The sequence below is a fragment of the Pleurodeles waltl genome, chromosome 9, assembly GCF_031143425.1.
Source record: "Pleurodeles waltl isolate 20211129_DDA chromosome 9, aPleWal1.hap1.20221129, whole genome shotgun sequence".
NCBI lineage: Eukaryota > Metazoa > Chordata > Amphibia > Caudata > Salamandridae > Pleurodeles > Pleurodeles waltl.
The window spans coordinates 549943070-549959709 of record NC_090448.1 but is presented as its reverse complement, the minus strand read 5'-3'; the positions used below and the strand labels follow the sequence as shown (position 1 = coordinate 549959709).

The 16640-nt window shown below is 40.1% G+C and overlaps 1 protein-coding gene across 2 annotated transcripts in view; it reads left to right on the top strand.

Moving 5' to 3' along the window:
• LOC138259631 (sprouty-related, EVH1 domain-containing protein 2-like) overlaps window positions 1-16640 on the top strand; it is a 229508-nt gene that overhangs the window by 138915 nt on the left and 73953 nt on the right. For both annotated transcript variants that reach the window (XM_069207482.1, XM_069207481.1), the window contains exons 2-5: window positions 2523-2697; window positions 5502-5670; window positions 9698-9765; window positions 12122-12283. In XM_069207482.1, the coding sequence (XP_069063583.1) occupies window positions 2523-2697; window positions 5502-5670; window positions 9698-9765; window positions 12122-12283 (574 nt within the window). The remainder of the gene's footprint in view (window positions 1-2522; window positions 2698-5501; window positions 5671-9697; window positions 9766-12121; window positions 12284-16640) is intronic.

The following is a 16640-nucleotide window of genomic DNA, read 5'->3' as shown; positions in this document are numbered from 1 at the left end:
TTCAGTCTGAAATGACCTGTTCAACTTTAGTTTCAAAATTAGACGAGAACGAGAGAGAGCGCCTGCATTCACCGAGCAGCAGAGCACCCCTGTCACTGCAGCTCCAATCAGAGCACAACTGCTGGTCTTTTTCAACTTGGGAGGAGGTGGGAGGGATGATCAGAGCACAACCGCTGGTCTTTTCCAACTTGGGAGGAGGTGAAAGGGATGAATGCTGCAATTAATTGGAAGCAGCTATGGGCCTGAAGTTGAACACAAACCCAAAGTGTAACACAAGCAGGGCATTCTTTTACAAAATCATCCCCCACAGAACAGATCAACAACCAAAACTTAAAGATACAGTATTTGGTCCCTGCTCTGTGGGAGGAGCTGAAAGACAGGAGGGACAAAAAAGAAGGATTGGCCACTAGCAAGGAAGGAATTTTAAAGGGCACTTAAACAAACAAATGAAAAACAGTGGGCGGGCTGTAAGCCCACAAAGAAGTATATACTAAAGTACATACAACAGGTCTTCGAACCGCAACCTAAAAAAAGGGCGGTGCTGGAACTGCGTGAAAAGCAGCAATAGAGGCAGGGATCTCATGAAAAAACACTGTCCATCTTTTCATTAAAAAATTCCAAATGCTGCTGGTACTCTAAATGTTCCTCCATATTCCCTTTTCTCATTTATGGACAGAGCTTAATACTGTGGACTAATATACGCTTCAAAGCCTTGCAAGCCATCTCTGGTTCTGATTTTTATGATTTTCTTTCAACTCTTTGAGCGGTACCACTTTTTCTCTTGGTGGGAATACTCCTCTCCTTCCTGCTTAATATATTGTCCCCCTGGGAGCCCTGTTCTTCCCCAGATAAACCTCCTCTACCATAATATATTTTAGTCAATCCTGTCACGTTCGGAGCAGACACTTTGTGCTACATAGATTCCTCCACTGTTAAATTCTCTTAGTAGCATTGTGTGCGTAAATGTTTTCATATTTTTTTATCCTGGAGAAGGTTGAACTCAAACTGAATATACCGAAACTCTGTATCAACATTTTAAAGAAAGGCCACTGTGGATACTCTATATATGATAATGAAAATGATAGAGTCCCGTGGGGAACATCAATAAAAAACAAAATGGTCTTAATGAGGAAAGTGTTTTTAGGTTGCATGTTTGTAAGTGTGTGAGTCTAGTAAAAATATTTATGAAAAATTCTATGTATTGTTCCCAATAAATTGTGATTCAGTAAAGAAAAAAAATAATAAATAGATTTTGAAAACTGTTTTAAACAAAGATTGTAGTAAATTGGTTGTATGTTTGAGTACATACAGCACATCAGCATTTGATTTTCTGGATTAAAACAGTAGTTTTCCTATATTAATTAGGCAGCTAGTCAAGTTAGAAAATATTAGCTTACTTTTTTCTGTTGTCCCCAAAATCAATGCCACAAAACGTCAGCTTTTTACTCTAAATTTTCTCTCTCATTGATTGCTTTTCATCTCTTTTACAAGGGCATTTTCTCCCATGTCATAGATTAAGTGATCTCTGACGTTCTATTTAAACTGCCCTTTTTTGCCTACATCTCCCCTCATTTGACCCCACCTTGTGCTGCCCTATTTTTCATGGCTCCAAAATAATTTTATGACTCATATTTAAATTTATTCAAAAGCTTACCCCTTTCAACTTTCCCTTCCAGATTATCCCTTCTATCCCATCCTTCCCATCCACTCTGCTTCTCACACTCTACTTCTGGACCCATGCTCAGCACCCTACTTTTCAATTTTTCCATGTTTATTTTTTCTAAGCTTTTTGCGCCCTTCTGAAAACCCACCTTTTGCTCGTAGTTGCCTTTCACTGTCAATATACATTTCTGCTCTGCTAACCCTTTTACAGTGCACATTCGATGTGTATATAACTTTCACATTTGTGATGCCTTTACAATTTTCTAGACAGCCCTGTTGCAAAAAGTGTTTAAAATTAGGAATAAAGTAGCCAGGGCTTTAGAAAAACTCAAACAACATAAAGACAGATGTAATTATGTTATTGCTTCAAACTTCCTGGTCTGTAAATTGTTGAGGTAAAGTTAGCATTATTTAAAAAAAAACAGATTTCTGCGTACATAGTGGTATCTTAAAGAAAATATATCTCAGCTACCTTCTACCCTCTTAAAATAATGACCAAAAACCAGTTTCTTCAGTTCAGAATGAACCACCTAGTGGCAAAGAAGAAGCTTTCAGCATTTAAAGGGTACAATCATTTTTTGTTACTTTTCTGCTTAATGTAACTTTCTGCCTCCTCGTTTATTCTGCTCATTTGAATTGTATAGACGTATGGTTAGAATTTGTGCTACTTTTCCAAATTTCCATGAAACTTTTTAAAATGACTTGTTAAGCAGCACAGGCCTTTAAGACAAAAATAAAAATAAAAATGTAAAGTACATGGAATTTAGATATATTTTGTTGTTTTCTATTCATTGGGTATATGGTAGTGATATATATATATATATATAATAATGATTAAACAGGCTTTTATTTTATTTCAGTTACATGGTCCGGGTTCGAGCAGTGGTGATGACCAGGGACGATTCGAGCGGGGGCTGGGTGCCCATGGGTGGGGGCGGCCTGAGCCACGTCATGATCTGCAAGGCTAAGCGGGCTGAAGACGGGCAGCAGCAGCGGCGGTACCTAATCCGAGGGGAGCGCCTACGTGATCAGACAGTAAGCTCTGAACAGGCTTTTGGTTTGAAGAACAAAAAAGAACAAGAAATGTCTTTAAATTCTGCATCTTAAGAATACAGGATTAACAGTTTAAAGAGGACAAGTGCTAGATTCTAAATGAGGGTTAAATGGCAGCCTTGGTTGCAATAGAAGGCAACTCAAAAACATATTTTTGTTTTTATTATATTTTGTGATTCTTTATTTTCATAAAGATTTGCATTGGGGGTACAAACCGAAGTTACACACTCCCACATGATGTGCAGGAATCGCATCTGCTACTTGTTGAGGCAACATGATAACCGCTAATAAATTCACCATTTGACTCCCTATGTCACCATATAGTCTGGCAGTATAATTGATAACCTGCATTCACTACCCATACAAAGTCCATTGCAGGCACTGGTATTAACAGATGTTAAACATTCTTCAGTGTTTCAGACCAATACACATTAAATTTGGCCATCAGAGGCCTACATATTTTAAAACAGTCCCCCTTCCCAGCTGAGGGTAGAGGCTAGCACCTGCCCAGCATACCATTTAGCAGAGTGTGATCACAACCACAGGCTTGCATAGGCGAGCAGGGTATCAAGTTTTTACCCTCCTTCTCCACTATAGCTGAATTGACACTCATTTACTTTTCCGAAGCAGTTCAACAGCCAGCCACAAAGCCTGATCACATAGAAATGCAGGAATACATGTGACCACAGGCTCCTTGACTCCACAACGACCTAGGATTCCCACAGCAATACTGTGAGTCCCATGGCTGTCTCTTGCTTACACAACTCTGATGCACTCAGTTTCATCATTAATAGTTTCATGAACATCATTAAGCACTGAAGACATCAATGTCAAACAACACGCTCAGTGTGGTCCCCTGCAAGGGTACCAGCACAAGTTAACAAAAGTACCCAGGGCACACACATCATAGACCCTATGTGCCACAATGGCAGTGAGAGGCAACACCTTTAGTCGCAGACATGCAGAAACACACAGCAGAATGTATCTTCATAACCAATAACAGACAACCATGTTACTTCACATAATAGCTGGAAGAAGGCACTCAGAATAAGGATCACACAACTGAGGAAGTGGATAGATTATGGATTTTTTAATAATGTAATTAGCAGATATTTACAAAACACCCCTCGTGATATCTTCACTCTTTGTACAGTATGATAAAAAGACAGGACATGAAAAGATACAAAAAATAGGAAAGTGAGTGGACCAGCAAAAGGTAAAACAGATTACAATCCTCATTAAGAACACAAACATAAATTATGGGTTAAGAGGCCGAGATGAAAGAAGATGTTAAAAAGAAGATCATAATTCGGTCAATACCAGACTATGACGTATTCTGGGCAAATTTTTTAACTATAATAAAGGAGGGAAGGGGAGATTATAGGTCCAGTGTACACTCTCCCAAATGTAACTAATGAAAAACACAAAGTACACTGTTCCAAAAATAAAGGTGTTGAAAAAGACACAGAGCTATTGATGATCAGGAGCAGGAGAGCCCTCACACACCCCATAGAGTGTCAAGCTTCATAATTGGGCAAGCTCCTCGTCAGACCGGCGTGCAATGTCTGACGGGCCACCCCTTATAAAGGTGGGGGTTCCTAACCAAAGCTATTATGCCAATAATGGTCAGGTCTATGATGTACATAGGCTATAGGAGTGTGCAGGAGAGAGGAAAGAAATAAGAATAAAATTGGCTCAGAACCATCGCCATCATATTTAATAATTCAGAAATAGGTTAAGGCCAAGGTTAAAAAATACAAAGGGGGAGTGCTTATGGAGTTAATGCTCAGCTGCACTCCGGTAAAGGATAATAGGTTGTGCCCCAAATTCTATGATACTAGGTCAACATGTTTCGCGTCTAGATGGTCAAAAATGATCCAGTGACGCTTCTTTAAGACCACTATTAATACTTCTCCAATAATAATACTCAAGCCCGAATTGGGTATGTGAAAGTAAGTACTGGTCGGTCACTTACTCATCTGAGCTGCACGTCATGGTCAGTCAAGTCAGCAAGTCGCCCATCCCATCACAAGGTACGGGCTTCCTAGGAGTACACAGGCCACAGAACCAAGAGTGTGGTAATATACACATCCTGGTGTGAGCTGGTGCACAATTGGCTGCCATGCTCCATTCAGGCATCACACATAGAAGGATAAAAATGCTTCCATTGATTGTTTTTGTGCAAAATTGTGTCCCTTCTTGCACAAAACAATGATTCTGACAAAACAGACACCCATGCAACATGGTACAAGGGTGCCTGCTTTGGAGCATGGCAGCCAATTGTGCACCAGCACAGTGGAAGAGGACAGGAATATGCCATATCTCATAGATACAGCACAGTCCTTCCCTTTTCTTTTGACACAGGGCAGCACCACAAGAAGCCTTGTATCAAAATATATAAAAGAGGCCCCATAGGACCTCATATACAAGGAAATGTGAGAGCCTGGAGGTGCGTCAAATTTGGCAGCTCTGTTCTCCTACATTTGAAAAACACAAGGATGCGCCATATTTACAGCAACCCCTGTGTGTTCCCTAGCGTTGGTGCTAAAATTAGCTGCCAGCGCAGGCACCCTTGCACAATAGTGCAAGTTTTGATCTAAGGTGATAAATATCTCATATGTGTCCTGACGTTGTGGGTCGTAGTTTGTCTCTCTGTTGGTGGATGTCAGTTTCTCCCTCCATGTAGTGGTTTTATATTTCTTCCCAAGTTAAGAGGCACACCATTTGCTGGATTCTATCTTATGTAAATTTTTTGTGAAGCTTACAATGCCTTCTCCTGTTTACAGACCATCCTGGAGTGCGTACTAAAGAAGGACCTGGTCTACAACAAGGTGAACCCCATCTTTCACCACTGGAAGGTGGATGACAGCAAATTTGGCCTGACATTCCAAAGCCCTGCTGATGCAGTAACGTTTGAGAAGAGTGTGCAGTCTGCTGTGGAGGAGCTCACCGAAGGTGGGGGTAGTACCTATAGGTGACCCTGTACCAACTGTAGGCACATGGCCTCGAGTGGTCAATGCTTCTGGGTGTAGTGCTTGCACAGTCCTGCAGGCTGTGAAGCAGCACATTTCTCCTTATGCAGGCCAAGGGCTCTAGGCTTAGTTTGTAGTAGAGCGTGTCATCTTGTGGCTTGAAGATGTCTGTATTTCTCGAATCAATGTATGTCTTGTTATTCCTGCCTGAAATGTATTAGTATCTGCTCATTCAAGGCTGGTGTCCATGTGTTAAATACAGCATTAGCCTCCTCATGCAGGCTCAAGTCATACATTCCTTGTGCAGTGTCTATTTATTCCTGCATGTTGTGGAATATGGTTTTTAGAACAAAGTGTATCTTCTTCTGCAGGCTGCTCTCTACACGCTTTGGTGTAGCATCTGACTTCCATGCAGGTTGAGGTATATATTTTAAAGAGCAGTAGGTGCCCAATTTAAGCACCAGTCTATAGTTCATTAAATCTTAGGGGCACCTATAAAGGCTGAGCTGAAGGTCTGTAGTACTTGGGTCTTTAGGTATCTATACTGTAGACTGTGGTCTATATCTCCTGGAGTAACAGTGAAGCTTTTGCAGGCTGGGATCTATAATTTCTGCAGTAGTTAATGTTCCTCTTACTGACGAAAGCCTCTAGTTCTTGGAACAGTAATTGCCTCTTTGGCATGCATATGTACTTTTTGTCGAGTAGTTTGTCACCCTTTCTGCATGCCAAAGTTTAATGAGCATGTAGTTTTTTCTACGTGTCGCTTATGCACGCTGAAGTCCATTTCTTGGAAAAGTTGGTGACACTGCCTCCCAAACCCACTCCATATCCCTCTGTTAGCTTATCAGTAGTTTACTGCCTTGTGAAACAAGTGTCAAGTTTTGGCAGAGCCAAAGGTCAAGCTCTTTATTTGTGAATGTACTTGTTGGGGATGATGGGGTTGGGTGTGGGTGGGTGTGTGTGTGTGTGTGTGTGTGTGTGGATGAGTGAGTCTGGGGTGGGTAAATGGTATATGTCGCTGAATGCGCGCAGAAGTGGGTGAATGTGCATCCTTGTGTGAATCTGCGTGGGAATGCTGAATGTGGGTGGGTAAAGTGAGTGTGTGGCGGTAGTCTGGTGAGGTTCAAGGTGAAGGTGAATGGGTGAAAGAGTGGGTCCCTTTGAGGGATAGGTGACTGCAAGAGGATGGACGTCTAGCACTCTAGAAGGGGAACAGTGGAAGCATGTGCAGGACTCACCAATTGTTTTCAAGGGTGCATGGTCACCAAGGAAAAAAGCACAAGAGAATCCTCAAATACACACAATTTGACAGGGAGGTACAGCTGACTGCTCCATACAGGAACTTTTGTCTGTGCCCTCCTTGACATTTTGCTTAATGCATCATTACTAATAGTATCCTTTTCCTATGCCTCTTATTTATTGAAGAGTTCTTGCTTCTGGTGGGAGTGTTTGTGCTTTGAAGCAATTTAGTACGAGTTTAAATAAATGTATATTTCATTAGTGCGCCGTCTTATGTTTGTAATCTAAAGGTATTTTCAAACGATTTAATCCTTCAAGATGCATTCACGCTGGAAAATAATTCTTTAGTGTCTCCTTTTAGGTTTGGCTTGACAGCACAGATATCTGCAAAATCTGTTGATAAACTCCTTTAAAATATACCTCTGCTGAAATTTACCTCCGTTCCGCGTAATAATGTGTGTTGCGCCATTAGGCCTTCTATAAAGTTCGTGTATTGCCACGCACGTGTGACTATTTTACATCTCAATTTTAAATGGAATAACAACACATTACATTTTCCTTTGGGTGATCTCCATTGATAATCATGAACACTGAATTTTCCAACCCATGACCGGGATCCCAGAGCGCCTATTCAAAGAAAATGAAATCTGTTTTTGCTTTTCGTTAGAAAATGTATATCTTCTTGTTTAATGTAAAATAGTTTACCAACCTACTAAGAGGCTATATTGGCCTCTTATATCTATGTTCTTAAAAGAAAAATAAACAATTTAAAAGTTGGAATACTAGAAGACAGGAAGTAGCAACTTTACCCCTAGTACAGTGAGTTTTTGATCTTCCAGCCAAAGTTTTGTTCAAGTTCTCATACATTAATTGATACAAGAGGCTAAACATCTGACGATGGACTGCTTTGAAGTTGCCAGTCCTGTGCGTAAGTGACCATATTTAAGAAATATGCCCCCTCAGATCAGAGTAGACTAGATGAATAGAATACCACTCACAAGTGAGGATGACACTCACACCTCCATACCACTTTTCTCCCTTGTTAGACTAGGACTCTGTGCAAGCCCTCACTACTCACAGATGGATACATATTTTAGTACCTTTAATGCAATCTTCATTCCTTTATATTCCGGTAGCGGTTTAGGACCCACTTCACTGGTGGGCTTATTATGCGTTCAAGTTTCATTTCATCTGTCATTTCTCTCTGTATTCACAAGTTTCTCTAGGGTTAGAGACTTCTGCTGTGTATAATTATTAGGGAACTGGTTCCATCTGTAGTGTGGTCACGCACTCTGTGAAAATTTAGGGGATGGCCAGTCTATTCTGTGGACCGCAATCATACCTTCAACCCATGGAGGCAAAGATTGGAACATCCTACTGCATGTGCAGATGCTGTGTTAGGTACATAGACAACACCATTCACAGAAAACAGAAAGATCAAGGAAGATCATGCAACAGAAGGTAAATACAAGGAAGGATTAGGAGAACAAAGTAATGCTGCAACAGAGGGGATACAGGCAGATTCAATTGTTGCGCTGATCAAAAATATAGACAAAAGAAAGATGATCTGCTTAGGCAAACTAAGGTGGTGCTGTTCACTTCCCAGAGCAAACTTGCTGCACTATTTAAACATATTTTAATACTCTTTTTTCAAGATATATGCAGCATATCAGACAAATTTTAGTTTATATAATATCAAATTGATATATATGACATGCTGCTAACAGTTCAGTTGACTAAAAATGAGTAATGGAAAATACCTACAAAGGTTCTATATCTAAATGCATTGTGAACGTACAAGGGAAATGTATCTACTATTGAATCGACTGCTACAGGGGAAGTGCTTCATTCTAGTATGCACCTCTGTGTCTCTCAGATGGTTGGAACTTGGCTGTGGGATTGCAGGTGGAGAACCTGTGTATTCCTCTCACAACCAAGGTGAACAGGCATAAGGACAAGCAATGGTTCTTCCCTCTGGAAGCGCAAGTGGAGCTACAATTTGGCCGAATGTGAGAGGAACTAATGGGAAGTAGCAACCACCCCAGAAGAAGATGAATTTTCAACTCCCAATGTCAGATACATAAGCTTCTGAAATGAAATGTAATCAAGTTCCAAAGAGAAACACTAGCATGCAAGAATACCTTCTTACGCATCTGCAACGTTGCACAACTGCTGAGCAACCAAAGGCCAACCTCCAACGGTTGAAGAGGTTTGACCAAAGCCCCGTCTGCAAAAAAAAAATTTCTTGATTACATGAGCTCCGGGTGACAGCTGAAGCTGCCTTTAGTCAAACCTAAAACCAAAGTGATTCTTAAAATTATGGTTTATTTTTTAAACTAAGCAATCTTGAGAACTCTGTTTCCAAGACGATGTCTTCTTTAAATGGCATGCTAAAAACACCGTATTCACTTAAGAGTCTGCACTGGTATTCACATGACGTCTAAACACAATCTGTTTATGCCATCATGAAATACTGATTGAAGATGTGATGGATAAATGCAGACAGTGTTGTGGAACTCCGTTGTATGAATTCTGGCAACTGCTTGCTTGAGTTATTCTAGGCGAATGTCGGTATTGTTCATTTGGGAACTGTATTGGATGACTGCAGTGCTAGGCTGGGTACATGTCATTTTTGCGCCTGCTAGAGCTGTGCCGGAAAACCGCTGGTAATTACTCATTGAAACAACGTTGAGGCAGTGTGGCTGAAAACCTTGAAAACTTGTTACATCGGACGCAGGGATAACTTTCTCGTCTTTCTCTCTCATTCACAGGTTCCCTTTCAACCTCCTCATCCTCCTCTTCTCAGGATGATGCGGATGGGCTGGACGACATCATCGCTGTAAGTTTATAGAGGTGGTTGCAAAGTACATTTTGGGAACATTCTCCCCGGACTATTCTGTATTCAGACCAGAACATGAGTGCAACGTAGCAATAAAGGGAAATAAATAAAGACAAAATACAGGATAACATTAAAATTCGTTGAAATCTTGGATGTTAATAGATAGGAATTGCTGTCCTGCTCTTGACCCTTACCAGCACTTCTCTATCTTTTCAACCCCTGATCATGAGGGCCAGGAAAGCAGGAGAAGGAACAGGATGTGAACATGGCTGCATGTACCAAATTTGCTTTCTGTGAGGGGTACGTGCCGTAACTCTTGATACTGCTAGTATTTTGATGAATTTACATCCATGGCTGAAACGTAACCCAAACCAGAACAAGATGATCACAATTGTTTTGGAAGAGCTGCTTAAGGCACATCAGAATAAAATTATGTTTCATTTTTTCATTTATTATCTCATTTGTTGAACACATTTGCTCCTGGAGAGATCCTTGGTTAAAATCAATACCATGTAACAATGATCTATGTCCAAAATGTGCATTATGCAGGTCTTACGTATAAAATCATTAAAGTGTGGGCACACGTGTGGCTGTTTTACAAAAATGCTACTAGAACTGCATATGCTGCCCCTGCCTTTCTCCACTTTGCCCCTGAAATCATTAGCCAATTTTTCATGTAAATTGGTCCAGCCTCGTAAACATGCCTTTACATATGCAGCTCCCAATGAGACATTTGATGATACGTACACTACTGAATACTGCGTACCTGCTCCAGATCCATTACAAAATGTCTCAAATGTCCTCTAAAATACCATGTGGTGTAAGGTTTAGGTAGTTCCAGAAACAACTTTGGACCTAAACCTCGACAAGACTCCTCAGACCTATGGACTAGAAAGACCTCCTTTGACTTGGGTTCTGAAAATATTGGTGGACGTTGACAATACCTTCCTAATTTTAACCTTGAGAATGCCCAACGTTTCATTTGTCTTCATATAGTAAGGGGCATTATTTCTGGTTGGCTTCTTTTTTTAGCCGTTCCCTTTAAATTGCATTGCAAGTATGTTTCCAACAAGATGACACATTTTATCAAAATTCCTCATGACTCAAATACCTATGACACAGTTACAAGCCAACAAGACGAAAATTCTTCCCAGTTACATGGCAATTCTCCACATACAGATTAAATTTCATATAGAGTGAAACGTGTTTTTGTTATATTCTATGTAGGCAGTGTCAGCTATTCTAAGGCTGTGAATGTTCCTATGACATAGCAACATTCCATGATGACATCAGTGTATTCTGTATTTGAATCTGGCAGTTGATCTGTTGGCCGTGCCTGGCCTAACTATGCACGGGGTTATGTCTCTGATTAAATAAACTAATTCAGTGTCTCCTGGCTGAGAGATAATCATCTTTGATAACAATTTGGCGACAGGCAACTACCTAACTGAACAGCAACTACGGAAATGAGGTCACGTTCTTTCATAGTAGGGCAACACTCTTGTCAATTAAAGTATATCTGCCTGCTTGTCCTACAGACGTTCCTATTAAATTGATACTTTCCAGGAGGGCTGTGATACCTTATTTTCTTCTAGCAAACTCATAATTCTTCATTCTCAGTTCTTCGCAGCTAAAATACTGTTCTTTTTAATTAGGCAACAGCTATTCCAAAATAGATGAAAGCTATTTTAAACTAAACCACTTCCTAAATACTACACGGACCTCCAAATATAACACAATTTATTCTACTTAAGCAATAGTTATCACACATTAGCGAAACTACTGTTTACAATAGAGCAAGGTCTGTCACCTCACTTTCCAACTAGAGAGCAGAAATACATCCTTTCTTGACCACATACCCTCTCAACAATATCTAAAAACTAGACTGTAATTCTACCCAACAAGAGCAGAATCCTACCCACATTTTTCTAAAACAAGATCACTTATTTTTTTGCAGGTAGTTCTTACATCCTCCCGAGAGGTAATTTTGACTGGGCAATAGCAGATCATTATTAGACAAGGACTGTTTCCAGCTGGATCTCTAGTCTGTCCTAAAAGCCCCCCTCTCCTCCTGATAGCAATCCCCATACCCATGTGATCAGTCGATGTACAGTGGATGTCCTTGTAGGAGGTAGGTGTGACTTGCTAAATGAATACGATAAACTTTTATTTTTAGGCTGGACATTGGTTTAATGGTACATTTTTCCTAGAATTGTAGATAGTTCTGGGCCGACTTATGCAACATCGCCTATTTCTGACTTTCTCTTCCAGCCTCCCCCTTGCTTTCTTTCCCTTCTAATGTATTTAATATCATGATGCACTGTTTTATCTATCTCTCTCTCTGAAATGTCCTCAGATGCATACAGACAGTGAGTCATCCTCAAACAGCCGGAAAGAGATGTTACCAAAACACATCACCATAGTAACCAGTGAGTCTTCGTCCAGCTGCTACGTGCGGTCACCGGTCTCAGAAGATTTTGGGTTTAGTGCAGTCCAGGCGGCCTCCCCTCCATCGCAGGTAAGGTGCTCCAACACCTGTGCCAGGTACCACCTCAAACCAGATGTGTTTGCATCATTTATACCTAACTTTATGAAGACAGGGGAACTGAGAAAAAGTATGAATGTAATCCATAATAACTAGCTGAAATGCTAAGAAAACATAGAAAATAGTTTGACTGTAATGGTTTAGTGTAGATTGTAGGAGGAACAGGCAAAGGAAACATTGCCAAATGTGAGCCCCTGCTAATGATCACAGCATTAATCAGAGGCTGTTCCACTGCAGCATTTCCTTTATTATTATCCAGATTTATCATTATTTCACGAAGAGCAATCCAGCAAGCCACATTGCTGTGCTGCTCTGTGTGAAAGGAAAAGGGCAGTATTGCGCTGTATTTGCTATTTTACAGCACATTCCTGTCCTTTCCTAGTAATGACGCACTTCTGGCTGCCTAGCTCCAATGCATGCACCCAGGCATCATGGTGCAGGGGTGCCTGCGTTTTAGGCATGCTTCTTTTTATACATGAAGGGACTCCTTCCTGCTCAAAGACAATCTTGAGAGGCATTAGCACACATAGAAAGAGGGAAAAACAAATAGAAATAAAGATATTTCTTCACATTACGCCTCACCTGGGGAGGCGTAACATTTTGACGCAAACCCAGGTCTACCACTAATGGTAAATCTGGTAATGTACACAGGCAGATACGTGGGAACACCCAGGCCCTACCAACAGAATGCCTCCCTACTGCAGTGTAACGCAAGTCAACGATTTGCACTGCCCTGTGTTAATGTATATTTATTAAGCCATGCAGGGCCATGCAAGGTGGCCTAGCGTGGCTTGATAAATTTCACTTAGGTTTTGCGTTGCCACTGCACCCCCTTGCATGGTGCAAGGGTGATGCAAAACCTTGATAAATCTGGCCCATAGTTTTAAGAACCACTTTTGGGAAAAACATTTTAAGGTGCATCTATCTTCAGCTGTTACCTCACATAGGATCAGACTAAATAGGATTAGTTTCACAAAGGGTTCTGCCCTTCTCTGGAAGTTGAGATCATGCTAACAAAAGTATCAGATTTTAAAATAACTTAGGACACACAGCCATGACAGATGTATTACAAATTCCACTATAGACAACAATAGTACAGAACATAAAAATGATTAGTATTACAATAAAAATTAAAAACAAAAAATTAAAAACAATAACAGGGTGTAAATGTGGGCAGAGTCATAATTTAGTTCAAAGTTGCTTATTAAGTCCTTAATTTCTTGTGGAGAAAAATGTTCTTAAGAAACCAAAATTGTGCACTTTGTAACATGGATCAAAGAAACAAAACGGATTAATATTTTGCACACCACAGTAGCAAGCAGCCGCAGCACGTCCTTTACGGCGGAGGGGCCACGCCCCCACCCTTTGCCCCTCATAAAGAGTGCCTGTCAGGCTGAGCAAAGATCAGCCTGACAGACACTCTTCATTTTCAGATCAGGCAGCCAGGAGCGAGACATGCGTGATTTGCGCAGACTCCTGGCTGCCTGAGCTGAACTTTGCTGGGCTGAAGAGGTCACAGCTCCTATGGGCGTGACCTCCTCAGCTCAGCATAGGTGCCTCGAGGCCCTTCCCCTCAGTGACGAGGGAAAGCGTCACCCATTGATTCAGACCTGGGCGCTTCAGGTTTAAGCAAGTCTCACTGACCCCATCCCACTCTGTGACGAAGTTGGGACTGCTACCTTCCCTCATTGGCTGACCTAAGGTCGGCCAATGAGGGATGACAGCAGTCCCAACCCTCCTGGGACCTCTGAGGCAGAGCTGAAGGTGTGTGTGTGTTTTTTGAAAATGAATGTTTGGTGCGTGCGTGTATGTTTAAATATTTGATGAGTGTTGTGAATGGATGTGCGTGTGCGCGTGTGTGTGAATGAATGAGTGTGAGTGCGCTATACGCCCACCCCCCTCCCTGCTAAAATTACCGGCCGCCATTGGTAGCAAGGAGGACATTTACCTTAGAGCAGTTGCTTCACCTCTCACCTACCTGTGGTACATTTCAGTGGCAAATTTCTACTTCTTAAAATGAAGAAAAAAGTTTGTCATGGAATAGTCTTGCAAAGATAATCAAAACACTGTTTTCCTAACAAACCTGTAGGTTAAGCTATTATTGTGCACGATTTAATAATTTATGCAGTGTACAATGCAGGATAAGTAGCTTGCTTTTGCTACTTCGGATTTAATTTTAAGTTTCATTTGCATGACAGTATTCCACTTTGTGATTTTTAACTAGGCAATATTTAGCTGTTCTGATGCGAACTTTAAAGTTCATGAAAATCTAAACAGATGCCCTGAAACGTATGAGTGTGTGCCTCAATAAAGGCCTGATGTACAAAGTGATTTCACAGTAGTATGGGTTAAAATTCGACCCCTTTGTGACCACAAAATTGCTTTTTTAAATGTACAAAACTCAAATTGGGATCAGTAACGCATTACCAAATTGCAATTTGGATTTCAAACAAAATACAGAATCTCTACTTTGAAGAGGCGGGTAAAGGGTATCCCTTTCAAATACCTATTATCTAAGCTATGTATTAATGTTCTACAGCTAAAATCCAATAGCATTACATTAATATTTTACCACTAAATTCTAATAGGTGGGAACCATTCGCAAACAGGAAAGAGACCCTTGCCTCTTGTGAATGTCAACAAAAACATTTTCTGGAGCAGGCAGTGGAAAATGTTTATAAGGTTATTAATTCCTTTTTAAATGCATCATGTTTTACTTTTTAGAACATGAGCTGCATTAAAAAAAAGATTGCATTATTTAAAAGCAATCACAGCAGGTCACCATGCCTGTGACTCTAACCAGTCACACTGGGTCTCAGTTTGCGACCTACCTCACTCATATTAAGGAGGTAGGTCGAATTACTACGAACCAGTAGTTTGTGAATCAACCTCTTAACACTTGGGTTGGTTCACAAAATACCAACTCACTCGGAAGACGTCGGACTGCAAATTGAACCCACTTTTACAGAATCCATTTCAGCAGATCCCTTATAAGAAACCGCAATTTTCAAATAATTATTTGATGCAATTTATGATTTTTTATTAGGAATCTTTGCACAATAGGTCCACAGTCGCTTAAGGTATAAATGAATCAGAGGGTGAGTGCCCTAAGAGCCCTGTAATAAATACTTAATAAGTCAGCTTCTAGATGAAAAGCTTGCACAAGATAGCTCTTCTGAAAAGTCAACAGTTCTTTTAGGACAGCTCCCTTGGTTTTATTAAAATAATAATGACATTTTCCAAAACCCAGTTGCACACAATACAGTTGGAGGCATGTTCAAGTTAATTCTACACCAAGTGTGAAATTGAAGTCAACAATATCAATACATAGGGCCTGATTCCGACCTTGGCAGAGGGGGTTACTCTGTCACAAACGTGATGGATATCCTGTCCGCCGTATTACAAATTCCATAGGATATAATGGAACTTGTAAAAACAGCAGGCAGGATATCTGCGATGGAGTAATCCCCTCTCCCAAGGTCGAAATCAGGCCCATATTTTGAAAGCTATGTAAAGAGTTGCTCCACCATACAATAGTGGCGAGGCATGGCCACAACTCTTAAGATTTTGGTGATCCTATCACCCTTCTCTCTCCCTCAAGCAGTGATTATCTGTGTCCTCACACAGCATGTGCTAATCTCCTTTTCATCACTTGCAGCACATTGCCATGCAATGTAAGACATTTGCAATACAGATATGGGTTTTGTATGGCGTGTTTGTTGCACTTTTAATGTTTTGCATGCCCCTGTTGCTGAGTCAGGGCAGAATCTTCGACATTGTCGAACATGTTCACATACTGCACTTTGTAGCATGCTGAGTAGCACTAAAAAAAAATAATAATACATTTTGTTAAATACAATGCTTTCAACATATAAATATATCTATGGTTAGATGTTTAAAAATTATATATATTTAATAAGTATGTACTATTTTAATGTAACATTTAACAATACATTTTTTACCATTTAAAATTAAATAAATATGTTAAACTTGTTAAAATATCTCAAAAATAAATTAATGCTAAACATAACCTTTAATAGTGTAATGCATATTAAATAAAATAAAATACTGTATGTTTGATTTTTGTTGCAATTTTTTCAAATACATTTTATTTAAATTGATTACATACATTTCAATATATTACATATTTATTCACATTTAAGTTGTTGGGCTGTAACATTTTATGTGTTTAAAATAAACTTTTCTCACCATTTTACATTATTTTACATATGAATATGTTTAACAATATAATAGTAGTAATGTTTTTTAAAGTTTAATACATTTTATTATTTTTCCTCTATACTTATCAACAGGGCGATTTCCACCATAT